Consider the following 26,489-nt stretch of genomic DNA (forward strand, 5'->3'; position numbering starts at 1 on the left):
GGTGCATGCATATGTATTCACCCCCTTTGCCATGAAGCCCCAAAATAAGATCTGGTGCAACCAATTACCTTCAGAAGTTACATAATTAATTAAATAAAGTCCACCTGTGTGCAATCTACGTGTCACATGATCTCAGTATATATACACCTGTTCTGAAAGGCCCCAGAGTCTGCAACACCACTAAGCAAGGGACACCACCAAGCAAGCGGCACCATGAAGACCAAGGAGCTCTCCAAACAGGTCAGGGACAAAGTTGTGGAGAAGTACAGATCAGGGTTGGGTCATAAAAAAATATCCAAAACTTTGAACATCCCACGGAGCACCATTAAATCCATCATTAAAAAACATATATATATGGCACCACAACAAACATGCCAATAGAGGGCCGCCCACCAAAACTCATGGACCATGCAAGGAGGTCATTAATCAGAGAGGCAACATAGATAACCCTGAAGGAGCTGCAAAGCTCCACAGCAGAGATTGGAGTGTCTGTCCATAGGACCACTTTAAGCTGTACACTCCACAGAGCTGGGCTTTACGGAAGAGTGGCCATTGCTTAAAGAAAGAAATAAGCAAACACAGGGACTGGGAAACTAGTCAGGGACTGGGAAACTAGTCAGAACTGAAGGAATGATGGATTCTGCTAAATACAGGGAAATTCTTGAAGGAAACGTGTTTCAATCTTCCAGAGATTTGAGACTGGGATGGAGGTTCACCTTCCAGCAGGACAATGACCCTAAGCATTCTGCTAAAGCAACACTCAAGTGGGTTAAGGGGAAACATTTAAATGTCTTGGAATGGCCCAGTCAAAGCCCAGACCTCAATCCAATTGAGAATCTGTGGTATGACTTAAAGATTACTGTACACCAGCAGGAACCCATCCAACTTGAAGCAGCTGGAGCAGTTTTGCCTTGAAGAATGAGAAAAAATCTCAGTGGCTAGATGTGCCAAGCTAATAGAGACATATCCCAAGAGACTTGCAGCTGTAATTGCTGCAAAAGGTGGCTCTACAAAGTATTGACTTTGTGGGGATGAATAGTTATGCACGATCCAGTTTTCAGTTTTTTTGTCTTATTTTTTGTTTGTTTGACAATAAAAAATATTTTGCATCTTCAAAGTGGTAGGCATGTTGTGTAAATCAAATAATTCAAACCCCCCCAAAAATGTATTTGTGTAACACTTATTGACAATTTTCATAACTTCTGGAAACAAAGCTCGAATTATAAGGAAGATGGTATCCACCCAAATCATTTGGCTTCCTTGACCCAAGCCCAGCTGATTTAATCCCTACCATTGTGTCACTGAGTTGTCATAATGTTCCAGGGCGTTGGAAGACACAATGTAAGTAACCTCATTTATGTCCCTCTTACTGCCCTGAATGCCTCTGCTCATTCTACAGCTATTGAATGTAATTACATGCCTATGAACCAGTGTTATACTGTTAGCACTGGGGTGGTGTCCCCTAGCAGGAAGTCCACTGTGTGCAGCTCACCCTGCGCTAATATAAATAACCAGAGGATGTCTACCTCTGCTAAGCTTCCCAGTAAAGCAAGAAAAACAATCAAGCATCCCAGAAGTGTTAAAAATAGCCCACGTTAACATGTGTAGCTGAAGAAACAAGGTTAATGAAATCAATAATTTGTTAGTAACAGATAACATTCATATTCTGACAATCTCTGAAACTCACTTAGATAATATATTTGATGATACAGTGGTAGCAATACATGGTTATAACATCTACAGAAAAGACAGGAATGCCAAAGGTGGAGGTGTGGCTGTTGTTATTCAGATCCACATTCCTGTAAAGATTAGAGAGGATCTCATGTTAAATACTGTTGAAGTAATATGGCTACAGGTCCATCTGCCTCACCTAAAGCCCATTCTGGTGGGAAGCTGCTATAAACCACCAAGTGTGTCACGCCCTGACCATAGTTTGCTTTGTATGTTTTATGTTTTGTTTGGTCAGGGTGTGATCTGAGTGGGCATTCTATGTTGTATGTCTGGTTTGTCTATTTCTATGTGTTTGGCCTGATATGGTTCTCAATCATAGACAGGTGTTTTGCGTTGTCTCTGATTGGGAACCATATTTAGGTAGCCTGTTTTGTATTGTGGGTTGTGGGTTAATGTCTATGTTATGTTGCATGTTTGCACAGTGTTTATATAGCGGTCACGTTCGTCTTATTCGTTTTGTTGTTTTTGTTTAAGTGTTCTTCATTAAATATAGAAGAATGTATTCAAACCACGCTGCGCTTTGGTCCGCTTCTTACGACGATCGTGACAGAATAACCCACCATCAATGGACCAAGCAGCGTGAAATGGAGGAACAGCGCTTTGTGGAGAAATGGACTTGGGAGGAGATTCTGGACGGTAAGGGACCCTGGGCACAGGCTGGTGAATATCGCCGCCCAAAAGCTGAGCTGGAGGCAGCGAAAGCGGAGAGGCGGCGGTATGAGGAGGCTGCACGTAAGCGCAGCTGGAAGGCAGAGAGGCAGCCCCAAAAATTTCTTGGGGGGGGGCACACGGGGAGTGTGGCTAAGCCAGGTAGGAGACCTGAGCCAACTCCCCGTGCTTACCGTGGAGAGAGAGCGACCGGGCAGGCACCGTGTTATGCAGAGATGCGCACGGTGTCCCCGGTGCGCAGGCATAGCCCGGTGCGGTACATAACAGCACCTCGTATCGGCCGGGCTAGATTGGGCATCGAGCCAGGTGCCATGAAACCGGCTCTACGCATCTGGTCACCAGTGCGTCTTCTTGGGCCGGGGTACATGGCACCAGCCCTACGCATGGTGTCCCCGGTTCGCCAGCACAGCCCAGTGCGGGCTATTCCACCTCGCCGCACTGGCCTGGCTACGGGGAGCATTCAGCCAGGTAGGGTTGGGCAGGCTCGGTGCTCGAGACCTGTAGTGCGCCTCCACGGTCCGGTTTATCCGGTGCCTTCTCCACGCACCAGTCCGCCTGTGACAGTTCCTCGCACCAGCCCAGTACCACCAGTGCCTACACCACGCACCAGGCTTCCTGTGCGTCTCCAGAGCCCTGTATGCCCTGTTTCTCCTCCTCGCACTCGCCCGGAGGTGCGTGTCCCCAGCCCAGTACCACCAGTGCCGGCACCACGCACCAGGCTTATAGTGCGCCTCGGCAGTCCAGTATGCCCTGTTCCTTCTCCCCGCACTCGCCTTGAGGTGCGTGTCCCCAGCCCGGTACCACAAGTCCCTGCACCACGCACCAGGCCTACAGTGCGCCTCGGCACGCCTGAGCTGCCCGTCTGTCCAGCGCCGCCTGAGCTGCCCGTCTGTCCAGTGCCGCCTGAGCTGCCCGTCTGTCCAGCGCCGCCTGAGCTGCCCGTCTGTCCAGCGCCGCCTGAGCTGCCCTTCTGTCCAGCACCGCCTGAGCTGCCCGTCTGTCCAGCGCCGCCTGAGCTGCCCGTCTGTCCAGCGCCGTTAGAGCCATCCGTCAGTCAGGAGCCGCCAGAGCCGCCCACCAGTCAGGAGCCGCCAGAGCCGCCCGCCAGTCAGGAGCCGCCAGAGCCGCCCGCCAGTCAGGAGCCGCCAGAGCCGCCCGCCAGTCGGGAGCTACCAGAGCCGCCCGCCAGTCAGGAGCTGCCAGAGCCGCCTTTCAGTCCGGAGCTGCCCGTCAGTCCGGAGCTGCCCCTCAGTCCTGAGCTACCCCTCAGTCCTGAGCTGCCCCTCAGTCCTGAGCTGCCCCTCAGTCCGGAGCTGCCCCTCAGTCCTGAGCTACCCCTCAGTTCTGAGCTGCCCCTCAGTCCTGAGCTACCCCTCAGTTCTGAGCTGCCCCTCAGTCCTGAGCTGCCCGTCAGTCCGGAGCTGCCCCTCAGTCCGGAGCTGCCCCTCAGTCCGGAGCTGCCCCTCCGTCCAGTGGCGCCCTCTAGGATGGTCTTCAGTCCGGGACCCGCTGCAAGGGTCCCCGCTCCAGAGGCGCCACCTAAGCGGGTTATGACTATGGTGGAGTGGGGTCCACGTCCCGCGCCGGAGCCGCCACCGCGGACAGATACCCACCCAGACCCTCCCCTATAGGTTTAGGTTTGCGGCCGGAGTCCGCACCTTGAGGGGGGAGGGGGGGGGGGGGGGTACTGTCACGCCCTGACCATAGTTTGCTTTGTATGTTTTATGTTTTGTTTGGTCAGGGTGTGATCTGAGTGGGCATTCTATGTTGTATGTCTGGTTTGTCTATTTCTATGTGTTTGGCCTGATATGGTTCTCAGAGACAGGTGTTTTGCGTTGTCTCTGATTGGGAACCATATTTAGGTAGCCTGTTTTGTATTGTGGGTTGTGGGTTATTGTCTATGTTATGTTGCATGTTTGCACAGTGTTTATATAGCGGTCACGTTCGTCTTATTCGTTTTGTTGTTTTTGTTTAAGTGTTCTTCATTAAATATAGAAGAATGTATTCAAACCACGCTGCGCTTTGGTCCGCTTCTTACGACGATCGTGACAAAGTGTGGACAGTCAGTATCTGGATAACGTGTGAAATGCTTGATAATGTGTGTGATATCAATAGAGATGCATATTTTCTGGGTGATTTAAATATTGACTTCACTTTCATCAAGCTGCCCACTCAAGAGAAAGCTTCAAACTGTAACTAGTAACTGCAACCCGGTTCAGGTTATCAATCAACCTACCAGGATAGTTACAAACAGTACAGGAATGAAATCATCAACATGTATTGATCACATCTTTACTAATGCTGCATAAATTTGCTTGAAAGCAGTATCCAGATCCATTGGATGTAGTGATCACAATATAGTAGCCATATCTAGGAAAACCAAAGTTCCAAAGGCTGGCCCTAATATAGTGTATAAGAGGTCTTACAATAAGTTTTGTAGTGATTCTTATGTTGTTGATATAAAGAATATTTGTTGGTCCGTGATGTGTAATGAGGAGCAATCAGATGACGTACTTGACGCATTTATGAAATTGCTTATCCCAGTTACTAATAAGCATGCACCCATGAACAAAATTACTGTAAAACTGTTAAATCCCCATGGACTGATGAAGAATTGTATGGTTGAGAGGGATGAGGCAAAAGAAATGGCAAACAGGTCTGGCTGTACAACCAATTGGCAAACATATTGCAAATTGAGAAATCATGTGACTAAACTGAATAAAAAGAAGAAAACTACACTTTGAAACAAAGATAAATTACATAAAGATTGATAGTAAAAAGCTTTAGATTACCTTAAATGACATTTTGGGCAAAAAGGCTAATTCTTCTCCAAAATTCATTGAATCAGATGGCTCATTCATCACAAAACCCACTGATATTGCCAACTCATTTAATGATTTTTTCATCGGCAAGATTAGCAAACTTAGGCATGACATGCCAGCAACAAATGCTGACACTACACATCCAAGTATATCTGACCAAATTATGAAAGACAAGCACTGTAATTTTGAATTCCGTAAAGTAAATGTGGAAGAGGTGAAAAAATGATTGTTGTCTATGAACAATGACAAGCCACCAGGATCTGACAACGTGGATGGAAAATTACTGAGGACGATAGTGGACGATATTGCCACTCCTATTTGTTATATCTTCAATTTAAGCCTACTAGAACGTGTGTGCCCTCAGGCCTGGAGGGAAGCAAAAGTTATTCCCCTACCTAAGGATAGTAAAGCCCCCTTTACTGGCTCAAATAGCTGACCAATCAGCATGTTACCAACCCTTTGTAAACTTTTGAAAAAAATTGTGTTTGACCAGATTGTCACGTTCCTGACCTGTTTTTGTATGTGTTTAGTTGGTCAGGGCGTGCCACTGGCTTTGAGTAAAGCCTGTGTGTCTATGTTGCGAATGACTCAACACTATACATGTCAGCTACCACAGCGACTGAAATGACTGCAACAATTAAAAAAGAGCTGCAGTTAATTTCAGAATGGGAGGCAAGGAAAAACTAAAAGCTTTGTATTTGGGACAAATCATTCACTAAACCTCAACTAAATCTTGTAATGAATAATGTGGTAATTGAGCAAGTTGAGGAGACTAAACTGCTTGGAGTAACCCAGATTGTAAACTGTCATGGTCAAAACATATTGATACAACAGTAGCTAGGATGGGGAGAAGTTTGTCTACAATAAAGCGCTGCTCTGCATTCTTAACAGTACTATCAACAAGGCCGGTCCTACAGGCCCTAGTTTTGTCGCACCTGGACTACTGGAAAATTGCAATTGGCTCAGAACAGGGCAGCACGGCTGGCCCTTGGGTGTACACAGAGAGCTAACATTAATACTATGCATGTCAATCTCTCCTGGCTCAAAGTGGAGGAGAGATTGACTTCGTCACTCATGCATACCCCACAAGACATGCCACCAGAGGTCTCTTCACAGTCCCCAAGTCCAGAACAGACTATGGGAGGCGCTCAGTACTAAATAGAGCCATGACTACATGGAACTCTATTCCACATCAAGTAACTCATGCAAGCAGTAAAATTTGATTTAAAAAACAGATAAAAATACACCTTATGAACAGCGGCGACTGTGAAGCAACACAAACATGGGCACAGACACATGCATACAAACACACAATAACATATGCACTATACACACACGTACACATGCATTTTGTGTTGTAGATATGTGGTAGTAGAGTAGGGGCCTGAGGGCACACACTTAATATGTTGTGAAATCTGTTGTGAATGTATTGTAATGTTTTAAAATTGTATAACTGCCTTCATTTTGCTGAACCCCAGGAAGAGTAGCTGCTGCCTTATCCAGTCTTCATTATACTGTATGAATCCAATATCTCTTACCAGGTACCTTCAAACTGACCTGGAGCCAGTCTGCAGCAATCTGAGCAACCAGCGAACAACCCACCACATTCCATTCTCTCTCCAGTCCACAATCTATCTCTTAGAACGTATGTCAAAGGCCCTGGGCACTCTGTTTAATAACCACTCTGTTTGGATTGGCACGCATGCACGCACCCACCCACCCATGCACGCACGCACGCACACACACACACACACACACACACACACACACACACACACACACACACACACACACACACACACACACACACACACACACACACACACACACACATACACACACACACACACACACACACACACACACACACACACACACACACACACACACACACAGACTTCAAAACATTAGGCTGTTAATAAGGGCCTGCCCAGGAGAGGCTCAGGGGATTGGGTCATTTGTCCGTGTCAGCAGGCAGGCTGTGGTGGACTGGACTGGTCAGCCGTAGGGACGTTAGGGCTGTGCAGGGAGGGAAGTTATGAGTGGGGTTATGTGAGTGAGGCCGTTGGGGTTATAGGACTATGGGATGGTTGGCTAAGAAAGTATAATAAGACTGTGCTGGGTTTGAGGGGACACTAGTTTGTACATGTAAGGCTGGTGGGTTTGAGGGGACACTCGTTTGTACATACATGTAAGGCAGGTGGGTTTGAGGGGACACTAGTTTGTACATGTAAAGCAGGGGTGTCAAACTCATTCAACGGAGGGCAGACTGCAGCAGGTTTTTGGTCTTTCACTTCAATTAAGACCAAGACAACCAGGTGAGGGGAGTTCCTTACTTATTAGTTCCTTACTTATTAGTGACCTTTATCCATCAATCAAGTACAAGGGTGGAGCGAAAACCCGCAGACACTTGGCTATCCTTGGAATGAGTTTGACACGTGATGTAAAGCCAGGTAGGTTTGAGGGGACACTAGGTGACAGTAGGTGGTTGAGGCTGTTTACAGGTCACAACAAGAGCAATAGGGTTACGGGGACCATGGTTAGTGGGTACACAGCGATTATGTGAGGTCCCTAAAATATGGGCTCTTGTCTGCCATGGCCCATTGTAGGTCCCTCCATCCCGTGACGGAGCGAAGGACCTTTTCTCTTTTCTTTACCTGGCGTCTTTGGGGTCCCCAGACACAGTGTGTCTCCTCCTCTTCAGCTCTTGAGAGAAGCGTCTCTTCCCTGCTGCCCTCATCCTTTCCTGCTCTCCATTCATCCCCCACGAGATCCTCCTCTCCTTCTTCTCGTCCTCTAAAGACTTGGACCTGTGTCCATTCATTTTGGGTTTCCCCACCGTGTGTGTTTGTGTGCATGCAATGCAAGTATTCATAGAGAAACACGATCATGCAAAAAGATTGAAACGTGCACCAATTAGCATGCAGAAAAAAGACAGACGAAATGAACACAGACTGATAAAAAACGGGCATGCATGACAGACAGAAGAACAAACTCCACACTATGCTTTTGATTCCTTCAATATCTTCAATTGGTTCTTGATGCTCAATTACCTTGTAAATGATCTTGTAAGAACATATGAAAGTAAATTAAAGTGTCGAGTGGGGTACCGACCTGAGCCGCCCGCGCGGGCGTTCTGATTGGATGGACATGTAGGAGGTGCTGCTGAGGCGTGAGGCACTGCTGGCGCGGGATAGGGCCGATGCGTCACTCATGTCGCTGTCTGACGAGCGGGCCGACACGTTGTCAGAGCTCCGCCGCTGATCCGCATACATCTGAAGGCGGTGAGAGAGGAGAGAGGAAGATAGTTACTGTACATAGTTACTGTACACACAGTAGGTCCAATAAAATACTGGTGTCTAGCTGAGGTTTATGTGTAGATCTGCTCCCCAACAGTGGTGGAAAAACTACCCAATTGTCATACTTGAGTAAAAGTAAAGATACCTTAATAATAGAACATGACTCAAGTAAAAGTGAACGTCACCCAGTAAAATACTACTCGAGTAAAAGTCTAAAAGTATTTGGTTTTAAATATACTTAAGTCTCAAAAGTAAAAGTAATTGCTAAAATATACTTAAGTATTGAAAGTAAAAGTAGAAGACCAGATCATTTCAAAGACCAGAAGGCACTATTTTCTTGTTTTTTTATTTACGGATAGCCAGGGGCACACTCCAACATTCAGACATCATTTACAAACAAAGCATTTGTGTTTAGTGAGTCCACCAGATCCGAGGCAGTAGGGATGACCAGGGATGTTCTCTTGATAAGTGTGTGAATTTGACCATTTTCCTGTCCTTCTAAGCATTCGAAATGTAACATGTACTTTTGGGTGTCAGGGAAAATGTATGGAGTAAAAAGTACATTGTTTTCTTTAGAAATGTAGTGAAGTAAAATTAAAAGTTGTCAAAAATATAAATAGTAAAGTAAAGTACAGATACCCCAAAAAACTACTTAAAGTAGTACTTTCAAGTATTTTTACTTTAGTACTTTAAACCACTGCTCCCCAATACCCAAAATGGCATCTGTGTTATAACTGACAATGGAAAAGTAATCAGCATAGAAAACTCTCCAACTTTTTATATGTGAAGGACAATGGCTATCTCGAACGACAGTTAATATACTGTAGCTCTAGGTCTATAACTATATAATTACAACAAAGTTGTAATGTTATGGTGGACCAGGAAATAGTGCCTGTCTTCCAACAGAGAGATGCAGCAACAGTACTGACCTCTCGTTTGGTCTTGAGGTCCGTCTCGGGGTCATGGGAGGCTGAAGGCCGGTAGGAATGTACTTTCATGTTCATCTGTCTGGCTCGCTCCTCTACTGCTAGAGCTGGGAGGAAATTACTTAATTAATGAATACAGTAATAATACAGTAATAATACAGTAAATTACACAAGAAACCCACAACCTCTCAGGTGAATGACAGTGAAGGTGAATGATGTAGGGTGAAGTTGCTCCTAGACGCTGATCTTGGGTCAGTTTTGCATTTCCCCTACTTATGTTTAAGGTTAGGATTTGGGGAAGGGAAATCTGATCCTAGATCTGTACCTAGGGGAAACTACACCCGGGAACAAGGTGAACAGAGGAACAGGAGGTGATTGGAGGTGTTAGACAACTGTACAGTACTCTTAGTGTCATTGTTCTATTTGAACACTAGGTGGCGCATGCTGTGCATCACTTTCATTAGATGTCATTTTCATTAGATGTCATGTACGGAATACTACAGCGTGCACAGAGGGTCATAATTGTTGGGGGATATAAAGAGGGAAAAAGGATAATCACATCTACTGTATAGAAAGGGTCTAAAATCTAAAACATAATATAAAGTTGGGTCAGATACAGTCGTGCCATAGAATTACCTTTTTCATTAGGTTTACTCGCATCAAACGGTTTATTATCTACAGGTATATTTTCTTCATGTACATGGAGGTAGAAGAGAATGAGGAATGTAAAGAAACAGAGAAGAGTGAGGAAGAGTACTCAGACAAAATGGTTTTGATTGGTCGGAGTTGTAGAACGAGACACATCATGACACGCACAGACAGACAGACAGACAGACAGACAGACAGACAGACAGACAGACAGACAGACAGACAGACAGACAGACAGACAGACAGACAGACAGACAGACAGACAGACAGACAGACAGACAGACAGACAGACAGACAGACACTCCTTGACAGCCTACCTTGCTCTACACTGCTGCTTCTGGCAGGAACCTGTGGCAGCTGTCTGCCCCTGCGACCTGACTGGGGAGTCCCCGTAGGAGGGGAGGGGCTGTGGGTGTGTGTTCTGAGAGAGAGAAAGAGAGAGAGAGAGAGAGAGAGAGAGAGAGAGAGAGAGAGAGAGAGAGAGAGAGAGAGAGAGAGAGAGAGAGACAAGAGACATAAAAAGAGAGAAAAGGAGAAAGGGAAATTAAATACAAGCAAATGAGTTCAACTCCTCCACAGTAGGCCCATTCCAGCATATATAAAACCCAGGGTGGCTACATCCTTGACCATACACTAGAAGGAACCAATGGGATTGGTTTACTGCTCCCACAACCAATAAGAGCAGCAGGACAGTGGGTATAGGGAGCACAGAGGTCAAAACGGGACAAAGGTGTACAACAAGGGGTTGCTAAGGGGGTATATTTTTGGGCACCAGCATGCACCTGTCCTGTCGTGGTGAGTTAGGGGCAGATCCCCCCAGGGGTGTCTGGTTAAAGGGGCGCAGCGGCCCCCCTCTCCCCCTACTGCCCCTCAGTATAGAGGTGGGCTGGATACGACTGGCATCAACAGGCCACGTGGAAAGAAAAGAACAAACAAACGAAAGAAAGCTAAATGATATAAATGGTAAAGAATGTAAATCATATTCAACATAAAGAAGGACCGTATGGCCCACAATGTAAATCATATTCAACATAATGAAGGACCTTATGGCCAACAATGTAAATCATATTCAACATAATGAAGGACCTTATGGCCCACAATGTAAATCATATTCAACATAATGAAGGACCTTATGGCCCACAATGTAAATCATATACAACATAATGAAGGACCTTATGGCCCACAATGTAAATCATATTCAACATAATGAAGGACCTTATGGCCCACAATGTAAATCATATACAACATAATGAAGGACCTTATGGCCCACAATGTAAATCATATACAACATAATGAAGGACCTTATGGCCCACAATGTAAATCATATTCAACATAATGAAGGACCTTATGGCCCACAATGTAAATCATATTCAACATAATGAAGGACCTTATGGCCCACAATGTAAATCATATACAACATAATGAAGGACCTTATGGCCCACAATGTAAATCATATTCAACATAATGAAGGACCTTATGGCCCACAATGTAAATCATATACAACATAATGAAGGCCTTTATGGCCCACAATGTAAATCATATACAACATAATGAAGGACCTTATGGCCCACAATGTAAATCATATACAACATAATGAAGGACCGTATGGCCCACAATGTAAATCATATTCAACATAATGAAGGACCTTATGGCCCACAATGTAAATCATATACAACATAATGAAGGACCTTATGGCCCACAATGTAAATCATATACAACATAATGAAGGACCTTATGGCCCACAATGTAAATCATATTCAACATAATGAAGGACCTTATGGCCCACAATGTAAATCATATTCAACATAATGAAGGACCTTATGGCCCACAATGTAAATCATATACAACACAATGAAGGACCTTATGGCCCACAATGTAAATCATATTCAACATAATGAAGGACCTTATGGCCCACAATTTAAATCATATACAACACAATGAAGGACCTTATGGCCCACAATGAACCAGAACACAATAAATGAAGGACATAACAATTCAAGAAAACACAGAGCTAGGGCTATGGGTCTACTGACAGTACACCTTAACAACGCTCATTTAGAAAAGGTTTTGCTGTGCTGCTAAATTGCATTCAAAGCAAAGTCACAATTTGTAACAATTCAGATTGACATCAGACATCAACACGTTCCAGATTTGAAGAGCGATGATCTCCATCCAGATAGAGGACAGGATGAATGGGGTTGTATGAGAGGGATGGGGTGAATGAAAGAATGACCTTACCTGTCAGCCTCCAGGCCTTTCTTGCTGTCACCTCTCTGACTGTTAGGTCTGCCCAGGCTCCCTGACTGCCTGTGACGCGGAGGACATGACAACAAGACAAAATGGAGGATGGGTAACCCGATGGTGAAACAAAACTAAAGACGAATCTTGAATGCGTGGTCAGCTGGTGTTTTATTTCAAATAAAAGAGATGCTTTGGCTGAAATGATTTTGTTTAAAAATAAAATGTGGATGCAACATTTTAGACTACTATATTGCACTACTACATTGCTTGCTACCAACTGTTCAGAACAGAAACATCAGAACACCATGACAACGGAGCACGCGGAAGTCAGATGTGTAGCAGAGTAAGCAGGAAGTCAGATGTGTAGCAGAGGAAGCAGGAAGTCAGATGTGTAGCAGAGGAAGTAGGAAGTCAGGTGTGTAGCAGAGGAAGTAGGAAGTCAGATGTGTAGCAGAGGAAGCAGGAAGTCAGGTGTGTAGCAGAGGAAGTAGGAAGTCAGATGTGTAGCAGAGGAAGCAGGAAGTCCGATGTGTAGCAGAGGAAGCAGGAAGTCAGGTGTGTAGCAGAGGAAGCAGGAAGTCAGGTGCAGGTCAGCAAGGTGAAGCAGCAAGAGGAGCATTAACTACAGCGTTACAACAACCCACCAGTTTACACTGTAATCTAGAACATCTAGGAAAGCTATAAAGTGCAGGGTTAGGTTTAGGGCAGGGCTAGCGCAAGGGTTAGGCTTATGGTTAGAGGAAAACTATAGTAGCCACGCAGTGCTAAGCAAGTACAGTAGCAGGACTGCAGCTTGGGTCCTGGGAGGTAAGGGTAGGGCTAGATTGGTACCCAGTACCTTTCTTCCTCTGGGGAGGCCTGCTCTACTAAAATCCTGGGGCTTGTGGGCTGTCTGCGGGGCAGAGAGTTGGAGCATCTGGAGGTGTGGTGGGGGGAAGCAACCCCCAGGTGAGGAAACAGGGAGAGGGACACAGTGAGTGGAGGGAGGGCTGGGTTCATGTTAGTTTAGAACGAGCGAAAAACATTGGGATTCCCTGGCAACTAGAATGCCTCTGCTGGCCAAAACACTCAGTGACAGTAGGTGTGAATTATTGTGCAGGTCAATGTGAAAGAGCTGTTATTGTGTAGTCACTGTGTTGCTCAGCACCTCTCAATATACACTGAGGAGCTAGTGGTGAACAAAATTGATAGATAACATGCATGACAAGAACGGGGGAAGTGATATTGAATCTTTGTTGATTCAACGTATTGGTATACTCTGGGAGAATAGAACACTCAAATTATAGTTTTTTTTACAGTATTTGAGAGAATAAAGAAAGTTCAACTACTAAAGAAACATTGTAAACCTAGAAAAGGAGGTGCAGTAGGTTATCTCCTATAGAGGAGGATGGTGTGTGTACCTGTCTTTATCAGGAGTGTGGAAGTTGGTGTGTGTGTACCTGTCTTTATCAGGAGAGTGGAGGTTGGTGTGTGTGTACCTGTCTCTATCAGGAGAGTGGAGGTTGGTGTGTGTGTACCTGTCTTTATCAGGAGAGTGGAGGTTGGTGTGTGTGTGTACCTGTCTTTATCAGGAGAGTGGAGGTTGGTGTGTGTGTACCTGTCTTTATCAGGAGAGTGGAAGTTGGTGTGTGTGTACCTGTCTCTATCAGGAGAGTGGAGGTTGGTGTGTGTGTACCTGTCTTTATCAGGAGAGTGGAAGTTGGTGTGTGTGTGTGTAGCTGTCTTTATCAGGAGTGTGGAGGTTGGTGTGTGTGTACCTGTCTTTATCAGGAGAGTGGAAGTTGGTGTGTGTGTACCTGTCTCTATCAGGAGAGTGGAGGTTGGTGTGTGTGTACCTGTCTTTATCAGGAGAGTGGAAGTTGGTGTGTGTGTACCTGTCTTTATTAGGAGTGTGGAGGTTGGTGTGTGTGTACCTGTCTTTATCAGGAGAGTGGAAGTTGGTGTGTGTGTACCTGTCTCTATCAGGAGAGTGGAGGTTGGTGTGTGTGTACCTGTCTTTTTCAGGAGAGTGGAGGTTGGTGTGTGTGTACCTGTCTCTATCAGGAGAGTGGAGGTTGGTGTGTGTGTACCTGTCTTTATCAGGAGAGTGGAGGTTGGTGTGTGTGTACCTGTCTCTATCAGGAGAGTGGAAGTTGGTGTGTGTGTGTACCTGTCTCTATCAGGAGAGTGGAGGTTGGTGTGTGTGTACCTGTCTCTATCAGGAGAGTGGAGGTTGGTGTGTGTGTACCTGTCTTTATCAGGAGAGTGGAGGTTGGTGTGTGTGTACCTGTCTTTGTCAGGAGAGTGGAAGTTGGTGTGTGTGTGTACCTGTCTCTATCAGGAGAGTGGAGGTTGGTGTGTGTGTACCTGTCTTTATCAGGAGAGGGGATGTTGGTGTGTGTGTACCTGTCTCTATCAGGAGAATGGAGGTTGGTGTGTGTGTACCTGTCTCTATCAGGAGAGTGGAAGTTGGTGTGTGTGTACCTGTCTCTATCAGGAGAGGGGATGTTGGTGTGTGTGTACCTGTCTCTATCAGGAGAGTGGAGGTTGGTGTGTGTGTACCTGTCTTTATCAGGAGAGTGGAAGTTGGTGTGTGTGTACCTGTCTCTATCAGGAGAGGGGATGTTGGTGTGTGTGTACCTGTCTTTATCAGGAGAGTGGAGGTTGGTGTGTGTGTGTACCTGTCTCTATCATGAGAGGGGATGTTGGTGTGTGTGTACCTGTCTTTATCAGGAGAGTGGAGGTTGGTGTGTGTGTACCTGTCTTTATCAGGAGAGTGGAGGTTGGTGTGTGTGTGTACCTGTCTCTATCAGGAGAGGGGATGTTGGTGTGTGTGTACCTGTCTTTATCAGGAGAGTGGAGGTTGGTGTGTGTGTACCTGTCTCTATCAGGAGAGGGGATGTTGGTGTGTGTGTACCTGTCTTTATCAGGAGAGTGGAGGATGGTGTGTGTGTACCTGTCTTTATCAGGAGAGTGGAGGTTGGTGTGTGTGTACCTGTCTTTATCAGGAGAGTGGAAGTTGGTGTGTGTGTACCTGTCTCTATCAGGAGAGGGGATGTTGGTGTGTGTGTACCTGTCTTTATCAGGAGAGTGGAGGTTGGTGTGTGTGTGTACCTGTCTCTATCATGAGAGGGGATGTTGGTGTGTGTGTACCTGTCTTTATCAGGAGAGTGGAGGTTGGTGTGTGTGTACCTGTCTTTATCAGGATAGTGGAGGTTGGTGTGTGTGTGTACCTGTCTCTATCAGGAGAGGGGATGTTGGTGTGTGTGTACCTGTCTTTATCAGGAGAGTGGAGGTTGGTGTGTGTGTACCTGTCTCTATCAGGAGAGGGGATGTTGGTGTGTGTGTACCTGTCTTTATCAGGAGAGTGGAGGATGGTGTGTGTGTACCTGTCTTTATCAGGAGAGTGGAGGTTGGTGTGTGTGTACCTGTCTCTATCAGGAGAGTGGAGGTTGGTGTGTGTGTACCTGTCTTTATCAGGAGAGTGGAGGTTGGTGTGTGTGTACCTGTCTCTATCAGGAGAGGGGATGTTGGTGTGTGTGTACCTGTCTTTATCAGGAGAGTGGAAGTTGGTGTGTGTGTACCTGTCTCTATCAGGAGAGTGGAGGTTGGTGTGTGTGTACCTGTCTATATCAGGAGAGTGGAGGTTGGTGTGTGTGTACCTGTCTTTATCAGGAGAGTGGAGGTTGGTTTGTGTGTACCTGTCTCTATCAGGAGAGTGGAGGTTGGTTTGTGTGTACCTGTCTATATCAGGAGAGTGGAGGTTGGTGTGTGTGTACCTGTCTTTATCAGGAGAGTGGAGGTTGGTGTGTGTGTACCTGTCTTTATCAGGAGAGTGGAGGTTGGTGTGTGTATGTACCTGTCTTTATCAGGAGAGTGGAGGATGGTGTGTGTGTACCTGTCTCTATCAGGAGAGTGGAGGTTGGTGTGTGTGTACCTGTCTTTATCAGGAGAGTGGAGGTTGGTGTGTGTGTACCTGTCTTTATCAGGACAGTGGAGGTTGGTGTGTGTGTACCTGTCTTTATCAGGACAGTGGAGGTTGGTGTGTGTGTACCTGTCTTTATCAGGAGAGTGGAGGTTGGTGTGTGTGTACCTGTCTTTATCAGGAGAGTGGAGGTTGGTGTGTGTGTACCTGTCTTTATCAGGAGAGTGGAGGTTGGTGTGTGTGTACCTGTCTTTATCAGGAGAGTGGAGGTTGGTGTGTGTGTACCTGTCTTTATCAGGAGAGTGGAAGTTGGTGTGTGTGTACCTGTCTATCAGGAGAGGGGATGTTGGTGTGTGTGTACCTGTCTTTATCAGGAGAGTGGAGGTTGGCGTGTGTGTGTACCTGTCTTTATCAGGAGAGTGGAGGATGGTGTGTGTGTACCTGTCTCTATCAGGAGAGTGGAGGTTGGTGTGTGTGTACCGGTCTTTATCAGGACAGTGGAGGTTGGTGTGTGTGTACCTGTCTTTATCAGGAGAGTGGAGGTTGGTGTCAGGTCTGAGGCAGGTGGTGCTGGCACTCCTCACCCGGTCCAGACTGGGCTGCAGATCACTACAGTAGCACAGAGGGAAGAGAAGGAAGGGAAAAGAGGAAGAGGCGGGACAGAGTGAAAGGAAACGTGCAAGACAGAGAGAAGGAATGGTAGTGAGAAAAAAAACAAAGAAAGAGAGAGAGAATCGAGGGAAATAAAGAGTCCAAGACAGAATGAAGGAATTGCAAATAGAGGTGGGAGGGGGAAACGAGAGACAGAAAGAAAAGAAGGAACAAACATTAGATACAGAACAAACTTATAAGGGGGCTTGTAAACCTCCATTCATTACAATAGCGGTCCTTTGCGGCCATACTATACAGTCAGTCCACCTGATGTGAAGGTTGGAGCGTTACCATGGGAACTTGCTCTTGGTGGAAGAGGAGAGTGGACTGGGTGAAATTTGCGTGAGCAGACATACTACAGCACAGATACTCTCTCTATCACACACACACAATCTCTTTCTCTCTCCCTTCTCTCTGGCAGGGAGTCTACTACAGCTCGAGGACCTTGTCATTTGTCATGTCATGGTCTTTGTTGGGGCCATGGATGTCAACACAACACTGGAAAAGATGCTGTGTCCAACTGGCATCGCATGCCTCACATGACACAGAGCCCCAATGTATGCTATGGTTTGCAGTGTGCCAATAAGGACTTAGTTGTTCATTGTTTAATACAGTCAACCCTGTTGTGTGTCCTGTGGTCTTACACAAGTTGAGGTTAAGGATGAGCATTCGATCACTCACAAAGGGATGGACGGTGGAGTGCAAAGGCAGGCCTTTTGGGCGGCGGGAGAGGGTCATCCGTGGGGTTGGGGTGGAGAGGTGAAGTCCGTTGGGGGTGGGAGGGCAGAGGACGAAGGGAGCGGGGTAATGGGTTTCTTACCTAACGGTGACCTCATCAGTGAACCTGAGCACACGGTGCGTGAGGACGCTACGGGCGGCGGGACCGCCCCCTCCCTGATGCCCCCGGGGAGGCTTGCTCTTTAGGCATGCAGGGAGGGTGTTGCTACACGCGTGTGAATCCGTGGTAGATGGTATAGACGCATGCAAGAAAGGGGGAAAAAAACTCGATTTGACATGCATGCAAAGGAATGAGAGGCCAAATAATGAACAATGATAAAGATGTGCAAGGAAACCCAACAACGGCACTGAAGTAAACAAACAAACCATATAAAAACAGCAAAGCAATAAAAAATGTCCAATGGACATCCCTGGAGCTTGAGACATGGAGGAGGAATATCCAGATTTGACATCAGAATATCACATCTACTCCATCCTAATCCCCATTCTCAGTATTTCCTCTCGCCAACTACTGTGTAGTGATGGGGGATTGTCTGATGGAGGCCCAAGACATAGACGACAACAGAGAACACAGTGAAAGTAGGGACGGGGGATTGTCCTGCCGTCCATTATATGTATGGAGATTAAATGTAATACTGATGATATAAATCCATCTAAACAGATTTTAAATTGCACGTGTCAAAGAATTATAGCATGGGGAAACCAAGCATATAATATATCTACTGTATATAGGACAGTACATAGGATTATAGTATTAAAATATACAGTGAAGTACTACTATAGCACTACTGTAACAGATCTGGTCCAGGGTTATCATATTATAATAAATAATAATTTGGTGGATGCTTATATTTGTCCGATTGGAAATGTGTTTTTTACATATCCCAACTCCCCCTGAGACACCCTCGGAGACTGGTACCACATCGGATCTGTAAAGCTCTGTTAGGAGTCGGTGTGGGGAATCAATTACGTTGAGAGAACGTTGATACAACATCATAAGCCACAAAATGCCAACGTTGAGTTGAGGTTTTGGGGAAGAGTAAAAGGAAAGAGAGCAGGGTTTTCTTATTCTACTCTCTTACCTGTATATGTCCTTGTGTATACCATTGACTAATAGGGGCATTTTGGGTGGTAGTGTATTGCTCGACTTAGCTACACCCCTGTGTAGTTATTTGAGTGTAGATCGTGCATTGATTCAGGGGGGAAAAAACAGAAGAGGGGAAAAAACAATACAATTGTATAAATAAAACGTCCAGGCAAAAATAACATTAATCTGCTGTAGATAAAATGTAATTCACCAAGAGAGATTTTCATACTATTCTGAGGTAAACGATAGAGCTATTCTGTAATCTACTTTAATCTGTTTAAAACCAATATAAACTCAATGTTTTTGTGGTGTCATGGAGAGTGTGTGGTACTATTTTTGGCCTCTCGGGTGAACAAAATAAGTCCCTTTGTGTCTGGAACGAATTCATCAATATTCTAAAACTATATAAAGCTGAATACATTACAAAGATGACTTTCACATTGTCCACTTTCTATGCGGGTAGACAAAAGCGAACATTGATGCAGTACATGGAATAGGAACACATCATACTAAACAAAAATATACATAACATACACTTTCTTTATCACAACCATAGACTGTAGTATCACTGACCAAGTTAAAATGGAGTTGTTAACATTGAATGACAATGCAAAGAATGATGGGTAATATAATAGAAGAAAGATGGTGGGTAGGGACGATAACAGTCACGTCTCTGGCTTTTTGGTTGTTGTTGTTGTTTTTGTTTACCTGTTTGTGTGCAGGCACTCGGCACTCCCGCCTCGGATAGACCTGTGCATCTCGAGGACCTCACTGTGATTGCCATGGCGATGGGTGAACCGAACAACCAATCAAAAACAACAACGTAAGAGGATGGTCAAATCAGACAAACCCGCTCATGAGAAATGAATGAGAAGAAATCATGAAATCATAATTTTGATTCAGCATCAATAATAATAAATATGATACTAAACTTTTAGCAATTAGTAATTTTCGTATTAGTAATTATTAGTATAGAACAGTACTAATGTAGCCTGCTATTCCACTTGTCCTTGGAGTATCCAACGCTTTAAACCTCAAAAATTAAGAGCTAGTGGTCAACCTCTTTGAAATAATTGTGCATATAGGAATACTGTACTTCTACAGGTATTTCATTGCAAATGAACAAAATAAGGAGGAAACCATGTCGGCATCAACTCCTATATTGAACTCAAAGCTCTACTCAAATAAGATACTCCAAAGTATATCCATATTGTACACAAACACGGAAACTTCACTGCATAACCTGCACACACTCTCTCCCTGCCATACGCCACCAAACTATTCTCAGACCGGCTGTAATCTTAAACTCCCTGATACAGTACCTACAGCATCTAACGTCTAACCTCCTCCCTAATAAACAAAGGCCACCAGCCACCACTGTCTGGGTGATGTTACCTGTCCTCGGAGTACTCGTAATCCGAGTCCCCGGAGCGGTGCTCCCCGTGGGAGTCATGGTAACGAGCGGGGGAGCAGGAGTGGTGGCGGTTCTGATGGATCTCATCCAGACTCCTGTAGGACATAGAGAGGAGTGTTACTGAGGTTTTGGTTACAGGGTGTTACTGTGATAACATTTCGCTAATAACGTTGGTTTTGTCATAGTGTGGACATAAAAGGTCATTGATTTGAGCCACTAGAATGTGCTGAAGAGTCATCCTGGGGGTATGAATGAATATGAATAGTAGTGAAGACATGAAAACTTTGAAATAGCAAATATGGAATCACCCAATAACCAAAAAAGTGTTAAACAAATCAAAATATATTTTAAATGTTAGATTCTTCAAAGTAGCCACCCTTTGCCTTGATGACAGCTTTGCACACTTATGGCATTCTCTCAACCAACTTCATGAGGAATGCTTTTCCAACCGTTTTGACGGAGTTCCCACATATGCTGAGCACTTGTTGGCTGCTTTTTCTTCACTGTGTTGTCCAACTCATCCCAAACCATCTAATTTGGGTTGAGTTTGGGTGATTGTGGAGGCCAGGTCATCTGATGCAGCATTCCATCACTCTCAAATAGCCCTTACACAGCCTGGAGGTGTGTTGGGTCATTGTCCTTTTGAAAAACAAATGATAGTCCTACTAAGCGCAAACCAGATGGGATGGCGTATCGCTGCAGAATGCTGTGGTAGCCATGCTGGTTAAGTGTGCCTTGAATTCTAAATAAATCACTAACAGTGTCACCAGCAAAGCACCCCCACACCATCACACCTCCTCCTCCATGCTTCATGTGGGAACCAAACAAGCGGAGATCATCCGTTCACCTACCCGGCGTCTCACAAAAACACGGCGGTTGGAACCAAAAATCTGAAATTTGGACTCATCAGACCAAAGGACAGATTTCCACCGGTCTAATGTCCATTACTCGTGTTTCTTGGCCCAAGCAAGTCCCTTCTTCTTATTGGTGTCCTTTAGTAGTGGTTTCTTTGCAGCAATTCGACCATGAAGGCCTGATCCACGCAGTCTCCTCTGAACAGTTTATGTTGAGATGTGTCTGTTACTTGAACTCTGTGAAGCATTTATTTGAGCTGCAATTTCTGAGGCTGGTAACTCTAATGAACTTATACTCTGCAGCAGAGGTAACTCTGGGCATTCCTTTCCTGTGGCGGTCCTCATGAGAGCCAGTTTCATCATATCGCTTGATGGTTTTTCCGGATTGACTGACCTTCATGTCTTAAAGTAATGATGAACTGTCATTTCTCTGTGCTTATTTGAGCTGTTCTTGCCATAATATGGACTTGGCATTAGGGCTATCTTCTGTATACCACCCCTAACTTGTTACAACGCAACTGATTGGCTCAAACACATTTAGAAGGATAGAAATTCCACAAGATAACTTTTAACAAGGCACACCTGTTAATTGAAATGGATTCCAGGTGACTACCTCATGAAGCTGGTCGAGAGAATTCCAAGAGTGTGTAAAGCTGTCATCAATGCAAAGGGTGGCTACTTTGAAGAATATCAAATGTAAAATATATTTTGATTTGTTTAACACTTTTTTGGTTACTACATGATTCCATATGTGTTATTTCATAGTTGTGATGTCTTCACTATTATTCTACAATGTAGAAAATAGTACAAATAAAGAAAAACCCTTGAATGAGTAGCTGTGTCCAAACTGGTACTGTATATATACCGTGCATTGCAAAAGTATTCACCCCCTTGGCGTTTTTCCTATTTTGTTGCATTACAACCTGTAATTTAAATTTATTTTTATTTGGATTCCATGTAATGGACATACACAAAATAGTCAAAATTGGTGAAGTGAAAAGAATTACTTGTTTCAAAAAATTCAAAAAAATGAAAAATGGAAAAAGTGGTGCGTGCATATGTATTCACCCCCTTTGCTATGAAGCCCCAAAATAAGATCTGGTGCAACCAATTACCTTCAGAAGTCACATAATTAATTGAAAAAATTCCACCTGTGTGCAATCTAAGTGTCACATGATCTGTCACGTGATCTCAGTATATATACACCTGTTTTGAAAGACCCCAGAGTCTGCAACACCACTAAGCAAGGGGCACCACCAAGCAAGCGGCACCATGAAGACCAAGGAGCTCTCCAAACAGGTCAGAGACAAAGTTGTGGAGAAGTACAGATCAGGGTTGGGTTATAAAAAATATCCGAAACTTTGAACATCCCACCAACCACCATTAAATCCATTATAAAAAAAATGGAAAGAATATGGCACCACAACAAACCTGCCAAGAGAGGGCCGGCCACCAAAACTCACAGACCAGGCAAGGAGGATATTAATCAGAGGCAACAAAGAGACCAAAGATAACCCTGAAGGAGCTGCAAAGCTCCACAGCGGAGATTGGAGTATCTATCCATAGGACCACTTTAAGCAGTATATTCCACAGAGCTGGGCTTTACGGAAGAGTGGCCAGAAAAAAAGCCATTGCTTAAAGAAGAAAATAAGCAAACACTGTTTGGTGTTTGCCAAAAGGCATGTGGGAGACTCCCCAAACATATGGAAGAAGGCACCCTGGCCAGATGAGACTAAAATGTAGCTTTTTGGCCATCAAGGTATGTCTGGCACAAACCCAACACAAACCCATCACCCCGAGAACCCTATCCCCACAGTGAAGCATGGTGGTTGCAGCATCATGCTGTGGGGATGTTTTTCATCAGCAGGGACTGGGAAACTGGTCAGAATTGAAGGAATGATGGATGGCGCTAAATACAGGGAAATTCTTGAAGGAAACGTGTTTCAATCTTCCAGAGATTTGAGACTGGGACGGAGGTTCACCTTCCAGCAGGACAATGACCCTAAGCATACTGCTAAAGCAACACTCGAGTGGTTTAAGGGGAAACATTTAAATGTCTTGGAATGGCGTAGTCATAGCCCAGACCTCAATCCAATTGATAATCTGTGGTATTGTCACGTTCTGAACTTAGTTTATTTTTATGTCTTTGTGTTAGGTTGGTCAGGGCGGGAGTTGGGGTGGGTAGTCTATGTTCTGTTTTCTATGTTGTTGTATTTCTATGTCTGGCCTGATATGGTTCTCAATCAGAGGCAGCTGTCGATCGTTGTCTCTGATTGAGAATCATATTTAGGTAGCCTGTTTTCCCCATTTTGGTTGTGGGTGGTTGTTTCCTGGGTTTGTGTTTGTGTCACCATTCAGGACTGTTTCGGTTTTCGTTTTCATTTACTTTGTTATTTTTGTAGTGTTCAGTTTATTATTAAAATATGACGAACACTTACCACGCTGCATATTGGTCCGATCCTTCATACTCCTCAGACGAAGAGGACGAGAATCGTTACAGGTATGATTTAACGATTGCTGTACACCAGCAGGAACCCATCCAACTTGAAGGAGCTGGAGCAGTTTTGCCTTGAAGAATGGGCAAAAATCCTAGTGGCTAGATGTGCCAAGCTTATAGAGACATATCCCAAGAGACTTGCAGCTGTAATTGCTGCAAAAGGTGGCTCTACAAAACATTGACTTTGGGGGGGTGAATGCACGCTCAAGTTTCTGTTTTTTTGTCTTATTTCTTGTTTGTTTCACAATAAAAAATATTTTGCATCTTCAAAGTCGTAGGCATGTGTAAATCAAATGATACATAACCCCCCAAAAATGTATTTTAATACCAGGTTTTAAGGCAACAAAATAGGAAAAATGCCAAGGGGGTGAATACTTTTGCAAGGCACTAGAGAGATAGATAGAGATAGAGAGAGAGAGAGAGAGAGAGAGAGAGAGAGAGAGAGAGAGAGAGAGAGAGAGAGAGAGAGAGAGAGAGAGAGAGAGAGAGAGAGAGAGAGAGAGAGAGAGAGAGAGAGAGAGAGAGAGAGAGAGAGAGAGAGAGAGAGAGAGAGAGAGAGAGAGAGAGAGAGAGAGAGAGAGAGAGAGAGAGAGAGAGAGAGAGAGAGAGAGAGAGAGAGAGAGAGAGAGAGAGAGAGAGAGAGAGAGAGAGAGAAGGAGGGAGAAAGCGAGATTGAGTGAGAGAGAGAGGGAAAGAGAGAGAAAGAGAGAGCGAGAAAAAAGAGAGAAAAAAGAGAGAGAGAGAGAAAGAGAGAGAGAGAGAGAGAGAGAGAGAGAGAAAGAAAGAGAGAGAGAGAGAGAGAGAGAAAGAAAGAAAGAAAGAATGCAGATGTGTGTGGGTGTAGTCTCCTCGAGAACCAGGCAGCGTGACAACAACGTGATTCCGATGTATGGCTACGTGAGACTAGTTTAGGTATCACTGCGTGATACAGAAACTGCAGCTACCTCTGCATGGGGACGTGTGCAGGGCGGGAGCGGGCCCTTGTTATGTCCTCGCGGTGAGGGGACACAGATCTGGAGCGGTGCTGGGCCAGTCTCTGCTGCTCTGGGACAGTCAGGGTGCTGTTCCTCTCCCTCTCCCTCGAGTTACGCTCTGCACCTACACACATACGGAGGAGGAATCAGCAGTCGTAGCATGTTACCTGCTGACAAAATGTGTCAGTGTTGAGCGCAGCCACTCAACATTCACTACGCCTTCAGGTGATCGCTTGGTTTTCCCAAAACTACAGAGATCATGCTGGTGCTCAGCTTCTATTAATACAGTGGCCCATAGCAGCTCTAGTCTAATCAAACTCATGTCACGTGAGGGAGCTGAGAGGACAAATGATACAGACTGCAAACTGTAGCACATCAGAGTGTGTTATTTTACACTGGAAATTCTTTGGTTACATTTGAAGAGTTGCATTGGATAGTTACACCAGGTATCGAGCTAACTTGTGTACCGGACTGTTTCTGCATTCCACAAAGTTACCCCATTGCCAGCTTGCAACGGCAACCAGGCTAAGGCAGAAACTGTCTGGCACCCAGGCTAAGTAGCCTTGTACCCTTTTTGAAATAGCCGAGCCAGAACAGCACAGTTCATGTTGACCCTATGGTGTGAATCAGGCACTGGTTTATACACCGTACCCTTGTGTTGTACGGAGTCACTACTACTTCCGGCTCTACTACCAGACATGCAGGTGACAGCGTCAGTGGAATGGACAGCGACATCACGGCTCTATAGCTCCATGCACTCAGTGCTCCCAGTGGATCTTCTCTACAAGCTGCATTACTACGGTCCGGCAGAGGAGGAGAAAGGCTGTGTACAGTATCATGGCAGAACACATACTATAATTGAATTGTAGTAATACCATAGTATCGTTGTAGTATACGTTGGTATTACAAAGGGCTGGTAGAAGTACCCCTGCCTGTTTTAAATCAGAGTTAAATCCAAAGTGTGGGGTCAAATTGGGAACCAATGACGTTTTTCCCCGATGTAAGACATCTCTGAGGTGGTCAGTTGGGATCAAATGAAGTAGCCCATGGTTAGAGAGGCCAGATAGGCTGGGGTATGAGGGGAGCTATAACGCGGTCGCACCTCTCTCCTCCAGTGCTGGACTCTCACTACTTGAAGCTGGGTAACAGTAACCATGCCCCCCCACCCACCTTCAGATACTACCGCTATACCTGTATCATCAAACTCTGTGTCAATGATGCGATGGGACCCTGCACAACAGTGGATAGACACGCACACACACACACACACACACACGCAAGGTAGGGTTACACACACACAGTAGGGTAGAGAGTTTACACACAGTAGGGTTGAGAATTTCCATGGCAGTTGCGATCGATCTCGCACACACAGGAGACAAGTTGATAGGAAGTTCATCTTGGCATACTGTAGCAGGGAGAATCTATATGCCGAGGTCAGTGTCAATACATCACACACACACGCACGCACTCACACACACATCATGTATATACTGTACACACATACACACACACAAACGCACGCATGCAAGCACACACACTCTCTCGCTCTCTCTCACACACACACACACACACACACACACACACACACACACACACACACACACACACACACACACACACACACACACACACACACACACACACACACACACACACACACACACACACACACACACACACACACACAACAAGACTTACTCTGTAGTTTCTTGCTGGGGCTGTCGTGAGAGGCGTGTCTGCGCGGGAGGTAAGGGGATGGCTGGGGCAGAGGTAGAGAGGTCACGTCGTGGGTCTGGAGTTTATACCAGTGAGGAACGTCGTCCAGCAGGGCAGTCTCCAGCTCTATCAGGATCTAGGAGTGAGAGGGAAGAGAGGAAGGAGGAGGAGAGAACGTGAGAGACATACAGAACAAGACAACGTCAGCATAGAGGACATGATGGCGTCCGTCTGTGGTTCTCTGTGCGTGTTTGAGTTTGCAAGTGTGTGTGGATACGTGCAAATGAATGTGTGTGTGTTTTGTTTTCTGTGTATACT

The 26,489-nt window shown here is 45.3% G+C and overlaps 1 protein-coding gene across 1 annotated transcript in view; it reads right to left on the reverse strand.

The window, feature by feature from the left end:
• The window catches only part of rims1b (regulating synaptic membrane exocytosis 1b), a 111,200-nt gene that overhangs the window by 6,405 nt on the left and 78,306 nt on the right, over nt 1–26,489 (reverse strand). The window contains exons 14-25 of the mRNA XM_038967181.1: nt 26,154–26,307; nt 25,626–25,685; nt 24,426–24,579; nt 20,112–20,225; nt 17,712–17,834; nt 16,760–16,849; nt 13,175–13,252; nt 12,334–12,402; nt 10,413–10,516; nt 9,451–9,554; nt 8,337–8,497; nt 6,202–6,228 (exon numbers count right to left, since the gene is read on the reverse strand). Coding sequence (XP_038823109.1) covers nt 6,202–6,228; nt 8,337–8,497; nt 9,451–9,554; nt 10,413–10,516; nt 12,334–12,402; nt 13,175–13,252; nt 16,760–16,849; nt 17,712–17,834; nt 20,112–20,225; nt 24,426–24,579; nt 25,626–25,685; nt 26,154–26,307 — 1,238 coding nt within the window. The remainder of the gene's footprint in view (nt 1–6,201; nt 6,229–8,336; nt 8,498–9,450; nt 9,555–10,412; nt 10,517–12,333; nt 12,403–13,174; nt 13,253–16,759; nt 16,850–17,711; nt 17,835–20,111; nt 20,226–24,425; nt 24,580–25,625; nt 25,686–26,153; nt 26,308–26,489) is intronic.

The sequence above is a fragment of the Salvelinus namaycush genome, chromosome 2 (assembly GCF_016432855.1).
Source record: "Salvelinus namaycush isolate Seneca chromosome 2, SaNama_1.0, whole genome shotgun sequence".
In the NCBI taxonomy this organism is placed as follows: Eukaryota; Metazoa; Chordata; class Actinopteri; order Salmoniformes; family Salmonidae; genus Salvelinus; species Salvelinus namaycush.